This window comes from Psammomys obesus, unplaced genomic scaffold (assembly GCF_907164565.1).
Source record: "Psammomys obesus unplaced genomic scaffold, mPsaObe1.curated_primary_1811, whole genome shotgun sequence".
Taxonomy (NCBI): Eukaryota; Metazoa; Chordata; class Mammalia; order Rodentia; family Muridae; genus Psammomys; species Psammomys obesus.
This window is the reverse complement of record NW_026596100.1, coordinates 8,355,460-8,372,555: the sequence shown is the minus strand read 5'-3', so window position 1 is coordinate 8,372,555 and position 17,096 is coordinate 8,355,460. Positions and strand designations below refer to the sequence as shown.

The window sequence follows — 17,096 nt, the reverse complement described above, 5'->3', positions numbered from 1 at the left end:
TGGAGAGGTTGTGGAGAAAGGGGAACCCTTCTCCACTGTTGGTGGGAATGTAAACTTGTACAACCACTCTGGAAATCAATCTGGCGCTTTCTCAGACAACTAGGAATAGCGCTTCCTCAAGATCCAGCCATACCACTCCTAGGCATATACCCAAAAGAGGCGCAAGTACACAAAAAGAACATTTGTTCAACCATGTTTGTAGCAGCTTTATTTGTAATAACCAGAAGCTGGAAATAGCCCATATGCCCCTCAACTGAAGAAAGGATGCAGAAACTGTGGTACATCTATACAATGGAGTATCACTCAGCAATGAAAAATAAGGAAATCATGAAATTTGCAGGTAAATGGTGGGACCTGGAAAGGATCATCCTGAGTAAGTTGTCCCAGAAGCAAAAAGACACGCATGGTATATACTCACTCATATAAACATACAATATAGAATAAACCCACTAAAATCTGTACATCTAAACAAACTAAGCAAAAGAGAGGACCCTAACTAAAATGTTCAATCCCAATCCTGAAAGGCAAAGAGGATGGACATCAGAAGAAAAAGAAAATAGGAAACAACCTCGGAACCTGCTACAGAAGGCCTCTGAAAGCCAGAAGAAAACAGGAAACAACCTTGAAACCTGCCACAGAGGGCCTCTGAAAGCTTCTGCAGTATAGACTGTCAAAGCAGATGCTGAGCCTGATGGCCAACTGATGGGCAGAGTGAATGGAATTTTATGTAAGAAGTGGGAAATAGTAAGAGGTGGAGGGGACCGGAACTCCACAAGGAGAGCAACAGAACAAGATAATTTGAACACAGGGAACTTCCCAGAGACTCATACTCTGACCAAGGACTATTCGTGGAGATGACCTGGAACCCCTGCACAGGTGTAGCCCACCCATGTCAGTTCAGTGTCCAAGTGGGTTACATAGTAATGGGAAGAGGGACTGCCTCTGACATAATCTGATTGGACTGCTCGTTGATCACTTCCCCCTGAGGGGGGAGCAGCCTTACCAGGCCACAGTAGAGGACAATGCAGCCACTTTTGATGAGAACTGATAGACTAAGATCAGAAAGAAGAGGAGAACCTCCCCTATCAGTGGACTTGGGGAGTGGCATGCATGCAGAAAGGGGAGAGAGGGTGGGATCGGCAGGGGAGGAGGGAGGGGCTTATGGGGGGATACAAAATGAATAAAGTGTAATTAATAAAAAAATTTAAAAAAAAAGAAAAGAAAAAAAAATAATGTGGGGCCTGCCTTTAATCCCAGTATTGGGATGGAGAAGAAAGAGGATCTCTTGAGTTTGAGGCCAGCCTGCTCTACATAATGAGTTCTAAAACAGCCAGAGCTACACAGAGAAACCCTGCATCAAAAAACTAAAAGCAAACAAACAAAACCAAAAAACCAAAACCGCTGTAGTTACTATGTGTGCATCTACCCATTAGATTTTTAAATCCTTCAGATCACTTGGGTCACAGGTTATTTCTTATTTTTCTTACAAGTTGTAGGGTTTGTGTATTTTATACTTATTAGTAGATTGGTAGAGCTATGCAGGTGATACTAAACCATATCAACTATGACCATCCTGGGTGAAATTTAGCATATGCTCTTGATATATCGTAGAAAAACTATTAAAGAGAAGGTTACAACTTATTGCACTAATGAAATGCCTACTTTCTGGGTAATGATACATAATTCAACAACAATCATAGAACACCTCCTGAGACCATTTACCTCTGCCTTGTTCTAGAAAGTTGAACTAACTTGTCTACTTACTCCTAAGAATCATAGTTCTCAGATTTCCATTGAATAGTATCTAAAAACAAATGTTTTGTACTTCTATAATAAAGTATAATCTTTCGGAGTCTTAATAGTAAAAAACATTCTCTATTAGGAAAATGGAAGATTATAAATACATAGCAAATGCCCAAAGAGAAACTATCAAGACATAAAAAGTTCTCAATATTGCAAATACTGTTCAAAGTTCTAAATTCATAACAAGTTAAATTTTCATTATAGTAAATAGCATGAATTACACTAGTGACTTGTTGAAAACAATTCTTTTGCAACATTTTGGATAAAATCATGTTGAAGTTCACCAAAGAAATCAGTATAGAAAATTAAGAAACATGAACAGGTCTTTCACAAAATCATGTCTGCATACTGTATTTCAACAGGTGATCAAAAGAGGTCTGATTTCAAGCCTCCCTGCTACTGCTATTCTTTAAGAGTGAGAAGAACTTAGAGCTGGAGAGGAGGCTCAGCTACTCAGAGTTCTGGGTGTTCTTCCCGAGAGCCTGAGTTCTGTTTCCAACAGCCAAAGAGAGGCTCACAGTCCTCTATAGTGGAAGTGTAGTTCCAGGGAACAGTCATTCCAACTCCATGGAATCTGACAACCCCTCTGGACAGCAGCATCAGCATGCACGCGGTGTGTATGCATTCATATATACAAAACACTTAAACGGAAAAAACAAAATTAATATTTAAAACTTTAAAATAAATTTAAAGGACCCCCTTTTTTCTCAATTAAGGTGTAGCAGTAGTATAAAAAGCGGCCATGAATTTTAGAGTGACTACGTGGGGATGTAAGAAATTGAGCAGAGGGAACGCCATGGGAGGGGTTGGGAGGAAGAGATGCAGAGTGCGGGGAGTGTTGGAAGACAAAAAAAGGAAAGAGGAGAATAATTTTATATTACTTTAAAAACCAAAAAATAATAAGTGTTCAACATTTAAACATGTAATATGAAGAACATGAGTGCATTTAAGTGCTAATTAGTAAGGGAGAACTGACAGAGAAGGCCACTTGAAGATAGCTGTAAAAGGGGATCACCAATGGAGCAAAGTATCAGACAGGAGCACACTGATTACCAGAGGATACCTTCATTTTCATAAGAAAGAAATAATGAAGAGTACTAATTTGCAAATGTAGGCCATAGTAGAATTTCAGTGTTAAGAAATTAAGGCAATTTTTGTCTAAGACATAACTTTCCATGCAATGCAGGACATCTTAGGAGTCCAGCAAGAAAGCCTAAAATACTTTCAAAGGTTAGAATAGAGTGTGGGCTCAGAAGACTTCCAGGTGAATGGACCCATTTGTGAAGAAATCAGTACTTCCACTAAGCAGCAGCAGTTTCATCACAGGACTCTGCTGAAACCTGGCTCAGGAAAAGGGCAGGGGCATGACTCATTCATTCCCAAGATTTACAAGCAGGAGATAAGGCCAGTTAGATAATAGAGCTGAGGACATCATGAGAGGAGGTTTAAAAGATTTTGATATGTCATGATGGCAGACAAAAAACAAGTTACAAATGAAGTGAGATGACACCTGTGAGAATCAGGGAAAGTGGGTTTTCACTATCTGCTAGTGCCAATGAAAGAAGTCTGCCTTCATTTTGAGAAAGTTGGAAACACTCACAGGAATCACAATAAAGCTGAGCTCAGTATATCTGCTGAGAAAGTGGTCAATATGAGAGAGATGAGGATGATAACTTGAAATAAAATTCTAGAAAAAAAGTGGGAGAATAGGATATATATTTTCATGAATTTGTGGAGTTATGATTTTTTCAAGATGTGGAGTGTGATGTCTACATGTTTGTTTAGGCACAAGTTGACTATCAAGATGTAATCATTGTAGATGACAGATGGAATCGTGGAACAGATAACAAAATAGAAAATGGAAAGCTATGGACTATACCAAAGAGGTTCAGAGCACTCATAATGGAAGAGGAGTCTCGTCAAGAAAGCACAAAAAGGAAAGAACAGAAAAAAAAATTAGCAGACATCACAGTAAGAGAAGAGGGGTGGATAAACAAATGGAGAAACTCACTGTATGTGTGTGTATTGAAATATGAGCATATAGTCAAAAGTTGTGAGAAAATAAATCATAAGCATAAGTAAAATATTTGCACAAAAGAAATGATTGGACACTTTCAACAGTGAATTATATCTGCTTCCCTGCTATCAGCCATCTAGAATGATGAATGCTGGGTACCCATTCCCAAGTAAAACAATATGTGTAAATTGCAGATGACATAAACAAGTTTCAATCGGAAGAAAAAATAGCAATTTATACATCTACAATTCCTTCCCAATTGCTGATAACAAAATTTTAAAGATTTATTTTTATTTTTTTAAATTGTGCTTGTCTGTGCATGTGAGCGTGTGTGCATGCACCAGTCCCTGGAGAGACCAGAAGAGGGTATCAGATCTCCTAGAGCTGTAGTTATAGGTGGCTGCTAACTGCCTGATGTGCATGCTTGGAACCAAATGCAGGTACTCTGCAAGGAGAGTACATGTTCTTAACAACTGACAAGATTTTTAAAAATATTTGTCAAGACAAAGTTCCTGAGGATTTTATAATTTCTGGCCAGAATACCTTTAAGTGAAGAAAAGGAGGAAATGCTTTTCACCTCCCCATAATCATCTCACTAAAGCAAATGTCAGTTCTGTAAGTATCGAAGATATATGCAACATACAGTTCTTACAGTTGTATGAATTACATGGCGTGTAACTACATTAATATGAAGATAGTGTGCTTTTATTAACTACTTTTAACTTTAACATTTCGGAAACAACATAAATATAACATATATTGTAAATTTTAAAAGCATTGATATACATATATACATGGACACACTTCTCTTATTCATGAAGTTTTATTAACACCCAGCTTCACAGATAATTAAGCCCATTACATGATAAGGAAAAAAATCTGTGACAACAGAGTTAGAAATCTACTGCAGTGTCACTTCAAGTATATTTTATTTACTAAGAAAAAAGATTGTAGAATGAACAATGTGACAAAAACATGATCTTTCCAGGTTCAAATGGTTATCAAGAGTAGTGTCCAAATATTGAAATGGCAGGATTAACTAGAAAAATTACGCTTCTATATATGTAAGCTTATTCCTGTATTTGAACTTACAGTGGTCTATGCTACGAAGGTAATGAAGACAATAATTAAAGCATCTAGTAAAAAATAAAATGAACTACTAGACTTCTCAAGATATTTGTAACATCCATAAAATTGTATAAAAGAAATAATTTTATAAATTATTCCACAATATTCTTTCCTAGATTCATCTATGAGGGTAAATCATAGAGCTACAGGTAATTAATTAATTAGCATAGTCACATAAATAAAAAAGAATACACAGACATCATGAACTATTTAATTTTTTAATGTAGTTTCCAAGCTAAACTGAGCACTTTTGAATAAAAGTATGTAGCGTATTTAAAAAAAAAAATCTCACCGTCAACGTCTTCCATGGGTTTTACAATTTCATATTTCATGTATGGAATAGCAAGTAAAAGCGATCCAAGTCCTACCAAAAAGGCAGAAACTGCCACCCATCTTGCCCTGTTCCCTCTGCTTCCACAGTATGCTACAAGTATTGCTACTGATAAAGATGAAATATCATAAGTGAGGGGCAATACGTATCTTTCTGGTCTTGACAGATAAAGTTCCTTCTCAAAATTTCCAATACTCAGATCAGTAAGACCAAATACCATTCCTAAAAAGTCAAAAAAAGACAAAAGACAATATAACACATTTTAATAAACAAGACATATAACCTTTATAATAATTCAAAGAAAATTTTTACAGTGACATGTTATTACGAATGAGTAAAATCTATAAACAAAATGATTTCATGAACCTCCATGAATATTTTTACTTAAATTTTAGAAGCAGTCTGCGAGTACTTCCATTAGTTTCTCAAAGATCAATTATAGCTGTATCATCTTTTAAATATATTATGCATCAACTATGAATAATTAATAAATAATGGAATGGGTGTTTACCTAGTTTTTAAAATTGAAAGTATAAGACAGTTGAAACACAGCTTGTATCTTCAAATATAGTTTTCTTCCATAGCTAGTATTCTGTGTACTATTTCAAGGTACTTTTAATCTTTTAAAAATGCATGCATTCTTAGCCATTCTGACGGGTGTAAATCTCAGAGTTGTTTTTATGTGCATCTCCCTGACTAAGGATGTTGAACATTATTTTAAGTGTTTCTCTGACATTCCATATTCCTCTGTTGAGAATTCTCTGTTTAGCTCTGTACCCCATTTTTTAATTAGATTACTTGGTTTATTTGTGTTTAACTTCTTGAAGTCTTTATATATTCTAGATATTAGCCCTCTGTCAGGTATATGGTTGGTAAAGATCCTTTTCCAATCTGTAGGCTGTTGTTTTGTTCTGATGAGTGTCCTTTGTTTTACAGAAGCTTTTCAGTTTCATGAGGTCCCATTTATTGATTGTTGATCTTAGAGCCTGTGCTGTTGGTGTTCTGGCCAGGAAGTTGTCTCCTGTGCCAATGAGGTCAAGGCTCTTCCCCACTTTTTCTTCAACAGGTTTAGTGTGTGTGTTTTTGTGTTGAGGTCTTTGATCCACTTGGACTTTAGTTTTGTGTAGGAACATTAAATATATTTTTTCATATTCTTGAGGATTAAATAAATGATACAATGCTATGTATACACCCACCCATAGCTAGGATTTTGTGCTTGAAGTTCAACATTTCTGAGCAATTTCAGTTTTTTTTAAATTTATACTTTCAGCAAATTGTTTCATGTTCTTAAACATTAAATAAGTGATAATATAATGTGTATACAACTATCATCCATCATGTTAGGAAGAAAAAATCATACTAAACAAAACAAAAATAACTTGATACAAAGAAAAGCTACAAAAGATTTATATTTGATAGAGTGAAAACAGAAAATAATTACAAATGAAAACACATGGATGTCTGCAAAGTGGCTGGACCATAGGCTGTTACTGCAGTCACCATAGCTACTGTGACACCCCTTGTTTTTTAAGCATCCTAAAGCTCTAAAAATCAACTCACACCTGTTGGTCTGCTGCCCCAGCAGTTACCAGGGCCATACCTAGGAGCATACCTAGTGCTACTGAAAGAGTCATGACGGCTGTTGATGGAATATTTATTCCCTACTTTAACTCTAAATGTCACTCAGTGTTGCTCCTGCTGCGAAAAATCACCACCCAAACCAGAAAACCATAGAAGATTCTCGCTACACTTTTGATACTTACTGCTCCAGCCTCTCACTGGCAACATCTAAATGTGGGAGCTGGGTGGAAGGTGGGCAAATGTAGTTTCCAAGCTAAACTGAGCACTTTTGATTAAAAGTATATTCAGAGGTACAGTGATAAAATTTAATGACTACGTGCAAGAAAGTGAGAGTTTTATATTAATAAAATATTGATAAAAATATAACTAAAAACATAGAGGAGGAGGAAGAAATGAGACAGCATGTGGATAAAAACACCCTTGCGATTCTTCCTGTGATGTAGACCACTAAAAATCTCACCACCTCTTCAATTCACAGAGGAGGAAACAAAATTCACACAGAAAGCTGTTTTGCCAGAGTGTTTCAAAATCATGAGCTTCGAAACCACACCATGATGACAATGTTGTTTTCAATTTTATTTTAATCTTGAAGATTCAACCAGAACGTAAATTGGTCATCAGATAACAGGCGTTAACGCAATACCACCTACTCATCATCTCTTTATTGGAAGCTAGAAGCCTATACCCACAGTATGGAGTGCACCCTGCCAAACAGGTGGCCAAAGGCAAGGAGGTAACAACGCACAATTGTGCTCCCTCATTCCTAGAACACAAGCCAGAATTCATTTCTCCCTTACTTCTCCACTCACCAGAGCCTCTCCAACTTACCTTGAACTAGGACCAGAAGACAATAAAGAGTCACGAAGCACTTAATGTTGTTGAAACGCTGGAAAGGAGTAAAAACCAGACTCCCCAAGCCGAATGGCCCCTCCACTAAAGGGACCTGTTTTGGACTTGGAAACACGTCTGTTTCGAAAAAGTTTTTAGCTCTTCGGAAATATGAAAACCTCATCAGGGTAACTGTCAGAAAAGGATTTGTTTTCTTGGAGCCCACACTTCTTTTCTCACTCTCATCTTTCACCGGAACCTTGTCAGGGCGGTCTTGTATCTGTCCCGGATCCTCCTCAGTCATGGCTTATCAGAAGCAGCTCTGTGGAGACTGCAGGGAACAGTACTTCCAGTGTAGGAAGCCAACGTCCCTACAGAGGGGTTGAGTGACGTGCAGAGGTTCTAATGCTGTGTTCCTTCTTCAGAAAGGAGGAGGAGAAGGATAGAAAACAGGGAGAGGGGGACAAGGTGAATATGATCAAATCAAGTTGAACAGAATGTTCAAATAACTAATAAAATATTTTTTAAAAGAAACAGGGTGGCAGGGGGATGTGTAAGCATAGGAAAGGGGATCCAACCTCTAGCATCTCCACGTTTGCTTCAGGGTGATGTCTCTACAGCTGGATAATCGCACTTTTTACAAATTTGTTTAAAAGCGCTAAAATAATAAATAAATAAATAAATAAATAAATAAATAAATAAATAAATAAATAAATAAGAAATAACCACAGAGAGAAAGAGAGAAAATCAGAAACGTGAGAAGACAATCACTGTGATGGAAAGTCTTTAAAATTCATGACCTCTTTTCTTTCAATTGTATATGTATATGTTTATCAACATACACATATATAAATATATGGATAAACATATATATATACATATATATGGGTAAACATATATATATACATATATATATATATATATACATACACATACATACACACACATACATATGGGTGTGTTTGAGTGTGTGAGTTTGCCTATGGTCTTATCATGAAACATAGTGTTCAGAAAAACTTTGTATTTGAGAATTCAACTTTAGCAGATCAATATAGACTCGTGATCACAATTGATGAGGAAACTTTTGACTTGTAAGTACATTTTGCAAGTTGCAAGGTCTGTCAAACTTCGTAGCAATTCTTTCATGATAGAGATGTCAGAATCATCTGTAAAAGATGGTTTACTGCCACCTATAGGGCATATATTTCATATCACCCTACACACATCAGAATGGCTAAGATCAAAAAATTAAGTGACATCTCAGGGTCATTTTCATTTGCATTTCCCTGACAGCTAAGGATATTGAGCATTTCTTTAAGTGTTCCTCTGTTATTCGATATTCCTCTTTTGAGAATTCTTTGTTTAGTTCTGTACACCATTTTTTTTTAATTGGGTTACTTGATTTGTTGCTGTTTAACTTCTTTAGTTCTTTATATATTCTGGACATTAGTCCTCTGTCAGATATAGGGTTGGTGAAGATCCTTTCCCAGTCTGTAGGCTGTCATTTTGTTCTGATGACAGTGTCTTTTGTTTTACAGAAGCTTTTCAGTTTCATAAGGTCCCATTTATTGATTGTTGATCTTAGAGCCTGTGCTGCTGGTGTTCTGTTTGGGAAGTTGTCACCTGTGCCAATGAGTTCCAGGCTCTTTTTCTTTTCCCACTTTTTCTTCTAAAAGGTTTAGTGTGTCTTGTTTTATGTTGAGGTCTTTGATCCACTTGGACTTAGTTTTGTGCAGGGTCATAATTATGGATCTATTTGCGTTTTTCTACATGTAGACATCCAGTTTGACCAGCACCATTTGCTAAAGATGTTATCTTTTTTCCATTTTATGGTTCTGGCATCTTAGCCAAAAATCAGGTGTCCTTCTGAGTGAGGATTGATCATATTATCCAGGGTTCTCCTTCTTGCTTAGCTTCCTTACATGAACAGATTTTAGTATGTCTATCCTATATTATATGTCTAGTATCCACTTATAAGTGAGTAAATACTGTGTGTGTCTTTCTGCTCCTGGGATATTTCACTCAGCATGATCTTTTCTAGATCCCACCATTTGCCTGCAAATTTCATGATTTCCTTGTTTTTAATTGCTGAGTAGTATTCCACTGTGTAAATATACTATACTTTCTTTATCCATTCCTCCACTGAGGAACATCTGGGTTGTTTCCAGGTTCTGGCTATTATGAATAAAGCTGCTATGAAAGACAAACAGGATGGATATTGGAAGAAGGAGAAAACAGAAAACAGGACAGGAGCCTACCACAGAGGGCCTCTGAAATACTCTAATGATCAAGGTATTGAAGCAGAGACTGAGACTCATAGGCAAACTTTGGGCACAGTGATTGAAATTTTATGAAAGTAGGGGGAGATAGAAAGACCTGGAGAGGACAGGAGCTCCAAAATGAGAACAACAGAGCTCAAATAGCTGGGTCCTGGGATCCCTTCAGAGACTGATACCCCAACCACGGACCATGCATGGAGAGGATCTAAAACCCCTGCTCAGATGTAGTCATGGCAGCTCAGTCCCCAAGTGGCTTCCCTAGTAAGATAAGACGGTGCTGTTTCTGGCATGAACTCAGTTGCAGGCTCTCTGATCACCTTTCCCTGGAGGGTGCAACCTTTCCAGGCCACAGAGGAAGACAATGCAGCCTGTCGTGATGAGACCTGATAGGCTAGGGTCAGACAGAAGAGGAGGAGGACCTCCCCTATCAGTGGACAAGGGGAGGTGAATAGTAGGAGAAATGGGAGGGAGGGATTGAGAGGAGATGAGAAAAAAGTCCACAGTAGGGATACAAACATATAATACAGGATAAACATACTGAAATATGTACACCTGAAGAAGCTAAGCAAGAAGGAGGACCCTGTGTAAGGTGATCAATCCTCACTCAGAATGGCAAATGGGAAGAACATCAGAAGAGGGAGAAAACAGGGAAGAGGAGAGGAGTCTACCACAGAGGGCCTTTGAAAGACTCTACACAGCTGGGTATCAAAGCAGATACTGAGACTCATAACCAAATTTTGTGCAGAGTGCAGGGAATCTTATGAAAGAATGGGGAGATAGAAAGACCTGGAGGGGACAGGAACTCCACAAGGAGATCAACAGAACCAAAATGTCTGGGCCCAGGGGTCTTTTCTGAGACTGATACTCCAACCAAGATAATCTAGAAACTCTGCCCAGATGTAGCCTATGGCAGCTCAGTATCCAAGTGGGTACCCTAGTAATGGGAACAGGGTCTGTCTCTGACATGAACTCATTGACAGGTTCTTTGATCACCTGCCCCTGGAGGGTGCAGTCTTACTAGGTCACAGAAAAGACAATAGAGCCAGTCCTGATGAGAGCTGATAGGCTGTGGTCAGAAGGAAGGGGAGGAGGACCTCCCATATCAGTGGACTTGGGTAAAAGCATGGGAGGAGATGAGGGAGGGAGAGTGAGCTTGTTGGGGACAAGGGAGGGGGCTACAGCCGGGATACAAAGTGAATAAACTGTAATAAAATAAATGTATTTTTATGAATAAGTAAGTAAAGAATTAAAAGAAGATGAACTGAATGCCATAGTATGTACACAAATAACCTGGTGTAGACCCATGTAGGACCTGTGCTTGCTCTTTCAGTCTCTGTGAGTTCACAGGAGTTTGCTCAGTTGACTTAGAGAGCATTATTTTTTCCTTTTGTCTTATACACTCCACATTTCTTTCTATGGAGGTAACTCAGCTCTGAAGGAAGGGTTTGATGAAGACATTCCATTTGGAGCCTAGTCACTCTCTTTCTCTCTCTCTCTCTCTCTCTGTGTGTGTGTGCATGTGTGTGTCTCTGTTTCTCTCTCTGTCTCTGTCTCTGTTTCTCTCTCTCTCTGTGTGTGTGTGTGTGTGTAATCATTTTATCACTCTTTTTTTTTTTTTTTCAGAAAAGCTTTTACTGGTTTTGTTCTAGGTCTATGAACTATCTGAACTATCTGGTATCTGGTTCTTGCTCACCCAAGCCGTGTTGGGCATGGGCTCAATCTGATGGATTTGGCCTTTAATCAAATCAGATGTTGGTTGGTTCCTTGTACAAGCATTCTTTTACCATTGCCCTAGAATGTTTTGCAGGCAAGACAGCATTGTAGATCAAAGCTTTTGTGGCTGAGTTGGTGTTTATGTTTCTATTTCGGTAGACTGCAGAGTAACTTTCTGTGCCAAAGATATTAGAATATAGGGATAAAGTCTCTTTGTAAGCATGAGCTCAACCTTTCCATGTTCAATGAATTTTGTGGGAGTTTTCTTCAACAAAGGGTTCTTGCTCTCAGTTGATGGGGAGCAACATATTGTCATGGCCATAGCTGGTTTATTTGGGAATTTCCCAAACAAACTTTGGCCAACAACTCAATTGGAATTAGCCAAGTCCCAGTACTTGAAGCTTCATTTAATGACAAGAAATGGCCAGGTGGAATTTATTATCCCCTATTATTTAGAGACTTTATTGGAATCATCAAGGCATAGTATTTGTATCACTGATACATAGTTTGAATATTTCACATCCTCCATGTATAACTATTTTTTAGTTCACTTCAAAATCTTTCTTGCTCTTCTTCTGTCTTTCTTTCTTTGGAATGTGTGTGTGTGTGTGTGTGTGTGTTTGTGTGTTCCTGGGTGTGTGTGTAAACAGTGTGTGTATGCAGGTGTCTGTATGGAACTGAAATTATAAGCATTTGTGAGATGTATGATGTGGGTTTTGGTATCCAATCCCAGATTTCTTGTATAAACTGTTAACCACTGAACTACTTCACTAGCCCCATGAGTTCAATTTTAAGAACCATACTGCCTCTAGATATTAAAGTTCTATTTCACTGTAGAATTTTCTGACCATGCTTTTTAGAAGCTGTGAGTATAAAATTTTATTCTTTATGATATGAAATATTTTTTCCACTAGACTGAGATAATGGCATTCTAGATTTGGTCAAATCTAAATCTGTTTTCTCTCCTGGTCTACTATGTAATAGATACTGAAGGTTACTTGTTGGTATAACATTCTTTTAAAATGTATATGCCTTACCCTTGTTAATTCAAATGCTGATTTCCCCACCCCCAACTCTTCTGATTTCAATCTGGATATTGCATTGTGATACTCACTATAAGCATCCTGTCTCAACTCTTGTGTAAACAGGACACAAATAAAGCAACTAGATACAATGTTGTGCAATGGGAGGAGCCAGAGGACAAGAAAGAGGGGAGGAGGTAGAGAACAGGAAGGGGCGAGAAGGAGGAGGAGCTCGAGGAGAGGAGAGCACTAGGAGAGCAGAGCGGGAGGAGAGAGCTTGGAGGACTTGGAGCATGAACCAGACCTAAGATTTCACAAAAAGCAAGTATAATGTGGGAAATCTAAATGTTAGGAAACTGAGGGCTTGGAGGTTTAGGAGGGAGTAAATATTGCCCAGCATTGTGTTCTAGGTTAACTAAAAACCCAGTCTCTGTGTGGTGATTTGGTTTTACAGCTGCTGAGGATTAACAGCAGCGTTACTAGAAGATAAACCCATAGTAAATTTTAATTACCACCTACAACAAACGGCGCCCAACTAATCTAAGTATCCACACCCTTTAAATCTTACTTTATCATAATTTGGTGGGGGGAATAAGCTCCCAGTGATGTAAACCGAATTTAAAATCTAAAAACTCCCAGGTCAGTTACTGTCTCTTTAAGAGAGACTCTTAAACCTGCCCAGGAGCAAAAGACAGCCTCCTGTGGGCAGACCTGAGACTTCCAGAACAGAACTGGCTGCTGCTGCCTTTTAACTAAGGGGTAAACAAGCATGGCTTTTTTATACTGTGGCTGGCTCAACTGGCTCAGCTCCACAGCCATGGCAGGAAAGAAAGTAACTGGAGGCAGACAAACCTCTAGACAGATTTTGGACTAAACTGCATGTAAAATAAAAATTGCCATGGCAGAGGGTGTTTTACTCTCTTTTGGCTTCATTTTGGCTATCATATTCATGGATCTGGTTGCAATATGTTTAATGGTATTGCTTCTTCTCCATGTCTTCTCCAAGAAAGTTCAAGGAGAAAATGGAGAAAAAGCCAAGGATTGGGGTACTAAGTTACAGACAATAGTACTCATCCTAATAATTAGGTTAATAATAGCTAAAATTCAAAGCTCTCTGGCTGCAAGGTATTTGTCAGCTCTTTCTGGTAAGGGTCTGCCAATTTATTGAAACATCAACTAAAATAACCAACTGGGCTTTGTTTGTTACTGCGTAAATTGGCACAACTGACCCCAAACTCAAATTTTTCTTTTCTCTTTGCTGGATTTTCATATAAAGGCTTTGAGTTACAAATATACTGATTTGAAACTATATATATCTGAACAAGTTGGTGAAGGGACATGCCTTTCTTCCCAACACAAAGTAAAAAGAAACAGGCAGATCTCTGAGTTCTGGATCAAGCTTATTTACATAATAAAAGCCAGATGTCAACTCCTGCTGTTTAGCCACTTACAGAGACAGTCTAAGATTCTAAATGACAAAATTTTCCTTAAGGTTACCATGTACATTCTTTTTTCTTAATGACAGATGTTATTATATCCTTACTGCTCTAAAGGTTGGATTCACATCATTTTTACATCATTTATGTAAAGATAGATAATGTCACACTGCTCTGGAAACTGCCTTATCCTTTTAAATGTGAAACATTTTCACAGGGGAAAAATGTTGGTCATGCTTAATTTAAAAAAGATACAAGAGGCTTAAAGATGGCAAAGTACATGCCAACCTAGTTTAGTCCTAAAAACTCAAAAATTATATTCATATGTTTAAAAAACAAAATTGTCCATCCCATATATATATAAAAAAAAGGGCAAGCCAAAGAATAGCCACTATCATTGTAAAGTCCAGGTACAGGATGCCTAGGATATACTTAACGCTAAGGGTAAGAGAGTTTATATGCTAATGCTAAGAGAGTTTATATGAAGTTCGGCTATAAAGGCATAACTGTCCAGTCTGTATAAATAAGGGGCAAGTCAAAAAATAGCCACTATCAATGTAAAGCCCAGGTACAAGATGCCTAGGGTATGCTTAAATGCTAGAAGTAAGAGGGAGTTTAAATAAAGTTTGGCTATAAAGGCATATGGCCTTTATAAAGGCATAACTGCCCATTCTATATAAACAAGGAGATAGGACAAATAGCTACAACATATATAAAAATCTAGGGCTAAACCTCAAAACAGGTACAAGATACCTATAGTACGCTTATATTCTAAATTAAAAAGGAGTTTATGTAAAGTTTACTTAAAACATGCATTTTCTATTGCTCAAGGCAACCAGCTTGTCTCTCTAATGGGAGGCTTCTCTAGTGAAATAAGTAGCAACGAGGCCTAATACAACAGGCACATAAGAGCCCGAAAAGATATTTTAATCTATCTAACCTTGTTTTGATGATAATGATTGTATGTTCAATAATAATGGTAACATATTGCTAATCCCTTTACATGGGAACAACTCTAAAACTGAGACATAAAAATGTGTCTCCAGCCAAAAAACTTCAACAATACTTGGCCAATAAATCCTTAGAGCTATAATATCCTCAAAATGTATTATGCTAACCTTTTAATTTGCATAGATAAAATTGGCTTACAGTTTAGTTTCATCCTGCACATCTCATACATTTATAATTTTAGAATTCTATAATGCTTGTGAGAAATTATATGTTTGCAGAACGAAAGAACTAGACACCAGAAATGCTGGATCAAACCTAACAAAATTATTCTTCAGCATGCTGAGAAATTGACACATCTGTTCCAGCATCTTGCATGTTCCAGCATTCTGCTTATACCTGCCTCAACTTCTTCAACTGCTGTTTCTCATCAAAGCCTGTTCCCAAAAGAACTTTGAAGAAAGCTACTAATTTAAACTGGTCTAGCATTTTAGACTTTTCCAAAAAGGACTTTTATTAAGCCTGAAATTTCTCAACATTCAAATGTTATTGGACCCCAAATGTTATTGCTTACTTAATTAACCATTTTTATTTGGGCCCCCTACAGGATTTCTACATGTCCACAATGTCAGCTAGAAGAAACTCATGAGAACAGCGTCCAATTTCCTTTAAAGGGGGTTGGGTATGTTTTTGGTTGTTTGCATATGGCTACGAAATTTTATTGTCATAGGGAGATGTTTATTATTAGCAGTCTTATTCAAAGTAAAACAAGGAATATACAGGGATATTTTATAGAAATAGAAAAAAGGGTAGATTATTGAATCTACTCAACTTAAGGTTTTATTTGTTATTCCCAAATAAGGTTAATTTTAACTCTGGTATAGGATTTTGCATATTGATGCAAAAATAAGTATTTTTAATACATTGGTATAAGCTTCAGTATCTTGATAGAAAGTAAAGTTTACTTCTAATACTTTAAAACTACTATTAAAAGGTGGTTAGGATGTTAGGTATGCAAGTTAATTGTTAGTTATTCAACTCATAGTCATGTCAGACACTAGTCTAATTTATCACAGGGGTATACATCATAGGTTTAACAGATAGATATGATTTTGTATACAAAGTGATTACATAAAGATAGGTAGTCTTCAAAAACTTCAGAGACCTACAGAATATGGCATTTAAAATGTTCTTATTATTTTAAAGATTCTTTGACAATGAGACAAGTCATTTCCTGGCAGCATCCTGCCTACCTGAAAGAAGATAATGAGCATCGAAGAACCTCCATATGGAGATGGCTTCAAATGTGGCAAACAATCCACTCGGGTAAAGAAAACACCTTCACTTCACAACAGACAACTTCTGCCTAAAATGGGCAAGCTGAAATACAGGACAAGTCGACTGCCGAACTCTGCCAAGACAGGGTAAGCAAGTCCTAAATAGTTCCTGCTTCACGTTTATGTCTGTCAAAATATTCTGAGCCAGAAGGTCTGAAGATGATGCTCCAGTGTTACAGAGAGTTATGGGTGACTAACTGTTCAGCAGCAAACTGTTTCTGTCAATTTTTTATTTTTTGGAAGCTGCTAACATGCATTTCCTATTTACTCTCATAACTAATTTTATTCCTTCTCAAGTCTCTGATGGGGTTGAAGACCAAGTAGTTACAGTATCACATTTAAGATTAAGTTGTTTAGAAATTAAGAAATCTTTTTATATGGGTAATACCAATGAGGATAAAAGTTAATTTAGGTATAGAACTTTAAACTTATCAAGATAGATAGGATAATCAGACACTTTCTCCTAAGATACCCTCTCCATGTGCTAAATACACATGGACTAGACATTGCACATGTAGATCTTACCTAACAGTTTTCATAATTTCATAATTATTGTTGTATTGAAAGAAAAGGAGCCTTTTATTGGACTTAAAGGGGGAAATGTTGGTATAATGTTCTTTTAAAATGTATATGCCTTACCCTTGTTAATTCAAACGCTGATTTCCCCACCCCC

The 17,096-nt window shown here is 37.3% G+C and overlaps 1 protein-coding gene across 1 annotated transcript in view; it reads right to left on the bottom strand.

The window, feature by feature from the left end:
• LOC129692143 (solute carrier organic anion transporter family member 6A1-like) overlaps positions 1-7,992 on the bottom strand; it is an 81,973-nt gene extending 73,981 nt beyond the window's left edge. The window contains exons 1-2 of the mRNA XM_055628385.1: positions 7,689-7,992; positions 5,241-5,501 (exon numbers count right to left, since the gene is read on the bottom strand). Of these exons, the coding sequence (XP_055484360.1) occupies positions 5,241-5,501; positions 7,689-7,992 (565 nt within the window). The remainder of the gene's footprint in view (positions 1-5,240; positions 5,502-7,688) is intronic.
• Positions 7,993-17,096: the final 9,104 nt, after the last annotated feature.